Below are 9,427 nucleotides of genomic sequence, written 5' to 3'. Positions count from 1 at the left end.
CCTACTCCATGGAGATTAAACCAGCTCACATTTTAAAGAAGCCTGTTAAAACACTGAGTGCAGTGTGTGCACAGGGACCTTCTGGATGTGTTCATCCATGAAGCAAAGCTGAGGGAATCCTCTTTTCTGGAGAGGGTGGTTGTAAGTAGAGAGTCCAGCTGCACAGCCCTTGGAAATGAGATGTGGTTAAACAAATTCATACTTTCCTTATCACAGTAACATAAACCAAATGCAGAAGTGTTTCAGTTACCATGGATGCTTCAAAGCACTTCTGGAATTAGCAGGTTAATACAAGAAAATAAGGAAAATACTTGAGACTTCAAAGGAAAAAGACCAGGCAATAGTGATACACAGAAATGAGCACAAATCCATGCTGCCAAACTTCCTATGGCTCATTACAACTGGAAAGAAAATAAATGCTCACCCAGTGTACCAGGATGCTCTTCTCCAGCCAGGCACCCTCAAAGGTAACATTTTCAATAGTAGCTTTCTTTATTACCTGTCTGTGCCAGCCGCCCTCTAATTATGAGATAACAAGCAGGTTCCAGCCATGCTCACTGAAGGTGGAATTTCCAGCAGCAGGGGTAGCTTGGGAGCACTTGGAACAATCACCTTAACCTTGGCACTGCCCAACACAACACTGGTGACTGCAAGCTTGTCAAACTGCCAGTTGCTCTCCTTTGTGCAAAGGGCAAAAAGTTAATATGTGAAACAGCACAGAGTGCAAACTGATACTAAAGCATGTCCAAACTCAGAGTTGCAAATTAATCCCTGAAAATATCAGTAAATCTGAGCTGAGACTTTGATTTTGTCCATGTAGTACAGCAGAGAAGGAAACTATCCAAACCCCACACCATCTTGCACATACCAGGTGGGCACGAGGTGTATTTTGAATACCTGCATTATTAGGCAGTGGAAATTGATAGTGTTCCACTTCTGGCTGAAAGCCAGGTTTTTGAGCCCAGAATTCACCAAACTAGAACCCCTTGCCACTTCTAGCCTTGTAGATAAGCCATAAATAACCATCACTGAACCACCATCTGAAAGTGATCCAGAACTGGACTTGGAGCAAAGACCGCAGACAAGCGCTTCCTCAGACAACGTCAAATTAAGGTCTCAGTATGCACACTTCTGGGCTCCCCTCACTAATAATGATAATACCAATTGCATTTCTGCAATCTCAGCTGCCTGGGAGCACATAGACAAATCTGGGAGCCAGAGAGGTAAGGAAGCACTGAAGCTACTGACCAAATGTTATCCCTGGATATGCTGATCTGTGTGGATACCTCATCCTGGACTTGCAAGTGTTGCAGTGTGCTCACAGCACTTTTAATTTCTCAGCACTGCTTTCAGGTACGTGCTGCTGCTATATGTTACATGCACTGCAATGCAGCAGTACTGTGACAAAGCACAGTGCTGACATGCACTGCTCATCAGGCATCAGAACTGAGGCAGGAGGGGCACAAACCCACATTCCTGTGGGTCCAGGTTAAGCAATTGGAGAGTAATTAACTCAAACACCAGCCAATCAAGGGACCTGTCCTTCTGCTCCCACGCCTGGGAGCCAGATGCTTTCCCACTCCTGTCAGCCCCAGGATGAGCGTGTGGGGAGGCACTGACCAGTTCCTGCACGTTACCTGTTCCATGCTGTCAGCGGCATGCTGGGGTTGGCACGGCTGCACCTCAGGCAGAGCTTGGGAGCAGAATCATAGTGACACTGCATGGACAGCCAGAAGCAACGCAGGCATCAGCAGGAACATCAGCTGGAGGGCTGAAAGGGCATCTGATTGATAGAAAGCCTTTGTAGAGGAGTTTGTTTTGCAAGTAGTTGGGAAGCACATCATTTTGTCAGCTAGCGCTATTGCTACTAAACCCCACCATTTTTCTGCTCACACTCCTTACCAGTACAGGCTGTATGGCAGTGCCACTCTCACCACAGCCCACAGCAAGGGACAGAGACTGATGGCACTGCTTATTCTGTGAGCAGCAGCTGTTAGGTGTTGCGACCCCAGAGGCTCCTACCACGGTACGCTCTCTTTAGAGCTGACGTTACCATTTCAGCAGCAGTGTCCAGCATTTTGCTTTGATGTCCCTCTGTTGCAGACCCGCAGAAGCAGACGCCTTCATGAGCAGCCCTGGCTCCTGGCGTATGAACTCGATCTTGAAAGACAACACTCTGTAAGGTCACTGTAACGCAACACAGCTTTTACTCTTGACAAGCATCCTATCCTGTACTCTGTACGCAGCGTACAGCAGCATCCACTATGTTCCTTTGGGCTGAAAATTTTGAGGAAATATGTCTAACTATTGGAGAGGGCAAGTTGCCCTCCTGAAATGAATCTTGATTTTATCTGTTTTTAAATCCACTTTAGATTTAGAACAAAACCAAACAGAAAGATAACGAAGCGTCCTTTCTTACCACTGGGATGGGGGCTGTGGGACTGCTGCTGCTGCGTGGGCAGCTGTGGGCTGCAGGATGGGCACACAGATGCAGCTCTGGGTCGGTGGCAGCTCACGGATTTTCCATTTATGCACAAAACAATCAGAGATCCAAATCACACAAGAAAAAGGTTTATTGAAAAATAAAGTTCTCCCTAGTTTTATTCTACAACAGTGAAAACAAAGCATTTTTCTATGCCATTAAAGTACAGACATTTACGTTTCTAAAAAAAATAAAATCTTATCCTACTGAACCCCAGTAACTTGACAGTATCTGAATCACTGTGTTCTGATCTTTCAGAATCAAACTGTTTGAACGCAATATAGTGGAACACAACTGTTCAAATAAAACAAAGAGTCAAGGCTTCAGGAGAGAATTCCAACTGAACACACGCAGTAACCAGCCTGACCCCAAAGTTCTTACGGAACTGTAAAAACTCTGACTCCAAATTATTTCCTGCAAAAAGCAGCTTTTGTTTTGACAGATTTCAGTAGGTTTTTGTTTGATTTCTCCCCTTACAGTGCTACAGGGATTACTCAGAATTTTCTAGCCTTTCCCTATGGAGAAGCCTCCAGGGAAGGAATGAGATCAGAAAGGAGAGCTGCTCCGTCTCACCCTGCTGCGCTCAGCCAGAGAGAGAACTCGGCTCAACCCAGCAGAGTGAGCATTCCCTTATGTTTCAACATTGCTCTGTTTATAATCTGCAGGGTAAGTTTTCTCAGAAAATTGCCTCCCTTTTCCTTTCACTAAAAACTGCCATTTCTTCCTCCTCTGCCGTATTCCTTTGTGAAAACCAAATAGAATGGTTTCACTGTCACCATATTACAGCAAGCTTGTTAATGAAACAAATGAGTTCTGGGTATAACCCTATTAAAATGAACTGCCCTCAGCCAGCCATGCAGCCTGATTCACCACGTACCTGTGTGACACCAGGAACAACTTTCTGCCAGGAGCTGGGCTGGGCCGTGTGACACGCCGCAGTGTGGGGAAGGTGGAATTACAACTCATTTTACCAGCGCTTTGAGGACCTGACTTTATTTACCCATTTAATAAGCAGGTGGCTTTGTGCTGTTGGGTGAGGTCTGTTGAATCAGAACCCAACGCTGGTTCTAATTAAGTGAATGTGTAAAGGATGACTCACATGGAAGCTGCACTTTGCTACTCTTCCCTGGAAGAAAGAACATGAGCAGTGCCACACATCTGAGGTTCAGCCTCCGGAATTTTCAATACATCCCTACAGTAAACATTTCACACTTGATATGTCGAGTTTGCTGTTTATGCATTCCATTTAAATATAACATTTGGAATTTACAAACTAACTTAAAAACAACTCTGGAGCTACCTAAAAACATGAAGACAAGATTTAAGTCACTGACCATTAAACAAAATGTTCTAATTCTACGCTACGGCAGTATTATTAAAACATACCTACATGAAACCTGTCCCTGGCCTTTCCAGCCTGACCAGAAGCCTATATCTGCCAGTGCTCCGTTCTCCTCAGCTTTACAGTGGTCCCTGAACCATTGGGGACAAAGGAGAACCACAAATGGAAACCAATCCTATGTCAAAAGCTGAAAGCAGCTGCAGGGAAAATGTCACTCACAGCCATGCCAGAAAGTTAGCACCTGTCGAAGAAAGGCTTTAAAGTTGAAAATGGTAACTGATATTCTCTTTAAAACAAACAATCAAAACAAAAATAGACTCTAGCACTCCGAAATGCAGAGTGGACAGTTATTTAACCATGTTCTGAACCGATACTATTACAGTGAGTCACACCAAATTAGTGATGGTAAATGCCATAGCAGCAAGCAAAACTGGCTGCTGGTAACATGCACAGCATAACCTGCAAGGGTTTAGTCTTTATGTTGTAGGATGGTGCTTTATTAAAAAGGGAGAGCTGTTTTTTTTTAATTTGAAGAGAAATTACTGGAGGAGTGCTGCTACCAGTGAAGCCAGTGGGAGTTATGAAATTAATTACTTGGATGAGAATTGTACGCAGCCTCATTTATCCCCTTTAATTTTCATTGAAGTAAAATCTGGTCCTGAATGGCACTATGAACAAAATATATGCCAAAGAAAGCAACCTGAATTTTGCTTATACTGAGGGTAGCAGCTTGTAACCCATCTTTGTAATTTAGAGTGGACACAAAGGAGGATTTAAAGGACAGAACAATGTCAGTAAGCAAGGAGAGAAGATGTGGTGAACAACCTCAGCTGCACCTGATGGTAATTTTGGATAAGTCTGAGCACCTGTCAGCGAGCAAGTTACAAAGTGCTGCGAGTGTTTGCAGCAGAGCTGCTCAGGGAGCGCACAGAAACCTGGCTCTGTCCTCAAGCCTGTGCTGCTGAACCTGGAGCAGCAGCTGTTAGACAAAACGTCCTCACAGAAATGAAAACAGATTTCTGCAGTCAGATGAACAGCCAGAATTCCCTCTCCACTGAGGCTCATACATTTGGATATGGACTCCTTTATATCCATAAAGGACTGCATGTTAGGAGCACCAGGAGTCACTCCGTGCATTTCCATCTGAACACGCTTCTATCTGAAAGAACAGATCTTCATTCTTCCCGTTCATCAAATCAAGCCTGACTATTCCTACAGGTTTTTTGTTAGCATTGTCTCCCAGGAGAATACAGCGGGTGCAGTTTGCTCTGTCATTACACAGACATCTGTCCCAGCAGGAGCATTCGTGTCCAATTACAGACGTTCAGTAAAAGGCATTTCACTGGCAGAAGCAAATTTTGGTAAGAATCAGTGATGTTTCAGTGTCTTTTATCTTATTAACCCTTACATTTTTAGAGCAGATCTTCCTGTTATTTCAAAACATTCAGAATGGGTTCTGCTAACAGATCTACAGTGATCCAGCACTGGGTTTTACCTGCAGTTAGTGTTCCATTATACTTGTTCAGACAGTGTCCGCATTAAAAGCAGCCATCCAAACCCCAAAGTAAAGAAAAAAAAAAAGGCACATAAACATTAAATATTTGTAGGAGAAACAATCTGATATAAACAAACACAGCTGTGACTATAAAGCACAAAAAGAAACAAACTAAGCAAAAAATGCAAAAAAGCAACTCTATTTATACATGTGCAAATCAACTTGCATATATGAAATAAATGAGGTTTTTATTGGCATTTTTAAACAGTGTGTATTTACCAACTTTACCTTTCAAAGGCAAGCCATAATTTTATGTTAATAAATATGTAAATGCTTCTCTCAAGTTTTCTAATCTCATAGGAACAACATTTTTTGAAAAAGCTAGGTCACATACAAAAATACAAAATTTTAAAACAAAGAATGTCTTGATATGAGAGTTACGTTTAAAAGCTTGTAACATGTTCTTCTATGCAACTTTCGACATTTTCCCCCCACCAATCACCGGTCAATATATTCAGGTGCCAAGTCATGCAAAAAGCTGACTTCTGATTTCGGAGCAGAAGGAGCTGCAGGCCTTACTGGTGGACTGAGCTCTGCAGCGCAGCCCCACCTCGAGGACCCCAAGTGCAATATTGTGACTCCACCTTTACTCTTTCACTAGGAAGGAAAACAGTTCTGACACCTGGACAGAAGGCTGGCCTCTGTTCTGAAATGGGCATTTTTTTACACGTTACTAAATTGTTCAAAACTGTAATAGTCCCACATGGATTTGCCTGAGTGCTTATCTGCAGAAGGGCTCTGCATGCTGTACTGATGCATGAACAGCACTGCTCTGTGATGGAGAGCGAAACATCAGCATGCGACAGTTTGTTCACTCACAGTTCTTGGAGGATCTCTTTTACAGGAATTCTGATTGAAGCTGTATTTCATAAAAGTAACACTTCTGAAAGAAGAGATCCAGCTACTGTGTTTAAAGTTAACAATGCAGGCCTATGAGACTACAGCTCTTGATTCTTTTTTCTTTAAGATTAAGGACTCATTCTCAATAGATTTCACTGGAAATAGAATTAGAACCAAATGGTCCTGAAGCCAGATTTAGATATTCTGTCCCTGGCCGACATGCCGGTGGCACCGGTGTGTGCTGTTTCATTTTTGCCAGTATGCAGTAATTCAGCTCAGTAGGCGAGAGAGAGAAATAGTGCTACAGCATGGAAAAAAAAGAACAGCTTATAATAGACTCTCCCTGCTGTGGTAAATGCAGACTTACCATTGAGCAAAGCACTAGACGAGAAAATCTTATAATAACAAATACCAAAATCCTCCCCACCTATAAAAGTTTAGAGGCAAAATAAAATGCAGTATGCCATGTGGACCATACAGCGGTGGGAGTCAAGCAAATATGTATTTACAGCCAAGAATTACACTACAACAAAAACTACGTGTTTTGCATTCGTAAGTGCACACATCCACATCTTTGTTTCCAATGTAATTCTCTGATATGTCGTTCTGAATTAAAATCCTGCCTGAGGAACCTCAGGCTGAACTAGGAAAGACAAATCTCTGCTGTTGCCCCCACATTCAGCACCAGGTAGAAGTACACACTGCCGGTAATACACAGGGTTTTCCAGTTGCACAAATATGCACAGCTATGTGGGGAATATGTGATATAAACACAAAATGAACTGTTGCATCTGCTCAGACCCATTTCGAATCCTCCTCCTCCAGCTCTGCTGGGGTATTAAAACTATTGCAAACTACGCTTCTGTTGACTGAAGCAAATGCTGAGATATGCTAACAGTAAGAATGTTCATACTAGTTGTGTTTTTCATTTCATACAAAATGTTTGCCTCCCATTAAAGGGCCCTGTTATTCTGGTTTTGGAAAATAAAGATACAGCAGATTTCACCACCATTGCGGCCAGTTCCTGGCATCACAGCCCTTCACCATTCCCACACAGCCTTGTGGCCGCCCAGCAGCCTCCCAGGATTAGGTCCTGTGTTCACAGCAGCCCTACCTATGGAGTGTTACAGTGTAATACCAGCAGGAATGCTAAGGCAGGAAACCAATTGGAAAAAGGTAATTCACTGCTTTCACATTGAAACTTTGAAACTTAATAATTTTCTGTTCTCTTGTTTGGAAAATTTATCTGAGATTAAAAAGCAGTTCCCTTGAATGGTCTTTGGTAGGTCAAGAGATGCATCCGTACTCACACACAGATAACGAGTGCTGGTGCAAGAACAGCCGGTGCTAACCAGATCTATCCAAGAATGGGAGAACAAAAGTTTCTATGCCTGTCATGGTTACCTGGTAATGGTCATCTTTATGAAAAAAAAACTTCATGCCAATGTGAGTTTTTTCCAACACAGAAAGAACACGTTCAAGTTCCAAACGTGCTGCTGACTATGACCGCTTTCAAAATACACCACAGATTGGTTTCTCACTGGCCTTAGCAAATTGTTTCCTGCCTACCAATGGTGCTGCCAAGCGTGCCACCTTCTGCTGACAAGAACCTCTACAAAAAGAAAGTGGCGTCAAAGATTTACTGTGCTGCTTCAAGGGAAGTTTGAATTCAAACTCTTCAATTTTCTCAATTTATAACTGGTGTGCCTGTTAAAAAACAGAAGAGAAAACCTAAAAAACCACCAAAGCCCTCATCCCCTCCCCAAGAGAAAAACAACCAGAGCACCCACGTGATCAGTCAATACTTTTCTTAGCAGTTGTTTGTCTCCTCTCATTCTTCAGAAAAAAATTCTCTTTAAAAATCTAGCTAGTTATGAAGACATTTTACATTTCTACCATACAATAATTATAGTTAGCTTAGTTTAACCTTTCTATGTCATTCAGCAACACTTTAACTACTGGAAGGTGCAGCAAACTGAGGCTCTAACGATAATATTGCTCCAAAGATGCTGAATACTTTTTGCTTCACACAGTATTTCTAGTAGACAGACTACAACAGAAGCATGGGCAAACTCCAAGGATTACTTTCTAAATGGGACCAGTAAACTGACAAGTCCATTCCTAGAAAGGCAGCATGTCTTTGAGGCTTTTCCACAATGAAGAATGCCCCAACCCAAGTTGGCCGTCGGGTCACACACTGCCTGCTTACTCGTAGTACTTTCTGTTCAGACTGCTCTGGTGCAGCAGCTGTGATGCAGACTATACTTTGCATACAAAGCTTAAAACAAACAGAAAGGACTGGGCCCAGATAACCCAATTACAGAATATAGAGCGATCTTGTGATTCCAAATTCTCGTGAAGTAAACCACTTTGTAGCCATTCAAGACAAAGCAGTACCCAAAACAGTGCATCTATAATAAATTTTAGTCCTCCCTCCCTCCCTCCCCCCCCCAAGCACACTTTTTTCAATTTTCTACTGGAATGATTTTGAGATCTCTTCACTAACCATGACCGGGGATGTTCAAACTCATCGAAAAATAGAAAACACTTCACCCAAACAACAAAAAAAGAAGTTTGATGGGCCTGGGAGTATTCTACAAACTATTCTGTGCAGTCATCTTCAAATCACTGGAGAACACGAAACTCATTTCTCTTCGCAAACAGATGAAGCAATTTGAAGAGTTGCGCTGCAAATGTTCTTATAGGAAAAAAGATCAGTTAGCTGTTTGCTATCAATCCCTCCTCTCAGTAGATAATTCTGCCCAGCAATAATAGCTCTGCCTGCAGCAAAAAACCTGGACAGAAGTGCAGGAATTAATAAGTAGCTCCTCTCAAAACTACTTACATTTTGTCCTCTACTCAAAAGAAGCCCTGCTGCTGCTATAGGCAGTCTTTACAAAGCGCAACCTGTCCCTTAATGTAGTCCCTGCACGGGCAGATTCTTCTGTGGGTCGGGTGGGATCCAGCACAGCTGAACAGTAAGAGGTCACCTTGGAAAACACAGTGCTTCCTTCTTCCATCAAAAGAGGGGACCAGAATGTCATTTGCAGACTCAGTGGTGAGACATTCGATGTTATGCCTAAAAAGAAAAGCAAGCAATCAAAAGCGCAGTGGAGTTTGCAGGAGTTGAGTACACAGTTTTCATTTTTCCTCACTCCAAATACAGTGCTGCACTACATACTAAGTTAAGTAAGATCAGAGATGCAGG

At 42.7% G+C, this 9,427-nt stretch overlaps 1 protein-coding gene across 3 annotated transcripts in view; it reads right to left on the bottom strand.

The window, feature by feature from the left end:
- Positions 1–2,555: 2,555 nt before the first annotated feature.
- Positions 2,556–9,427, bottom strand: part of MGAT5 (alpha-1,6-mannosylglycoprotein 6-beta-N-acetylglucosaminyltransferase) — a 111,375-nt gene continuing 104,503 nt past the window's right edge. For all 3 annotated transcript variants that reach the window (XM_040704259.2, XM_015289923.4, XM_015289924.4), the window contains one exon: positions 2,556–9,298. In XM_040704259.2, the coding sequence (XP_040560193.1) occupies positions 9,100–9,298 (199 nt within the window). In that variant the 3' untranslated portion in view covers positions 2,556–9,099. The remainder of the gene's footprint in view (positions 9,299–9,427) is intronic.

Source organism: Gallus gallus, chromosome 7, assembly GCF_016699485.2.
Source record: "Gallus gallus isolate bGalGal1 chromosome 7, bGalGal1.mat.broiler.GRCg7b, whole genome shotgun sequence".
Taxonomy (NCBI): Eukaryota; Metazoa; Chordata; class Aves; order Galliformes; family Phasianidae; genus Gallus; species Gallus gallus.
This window is presented reverse-complemented; position numbering and strand designations above follow the sequence as displayed.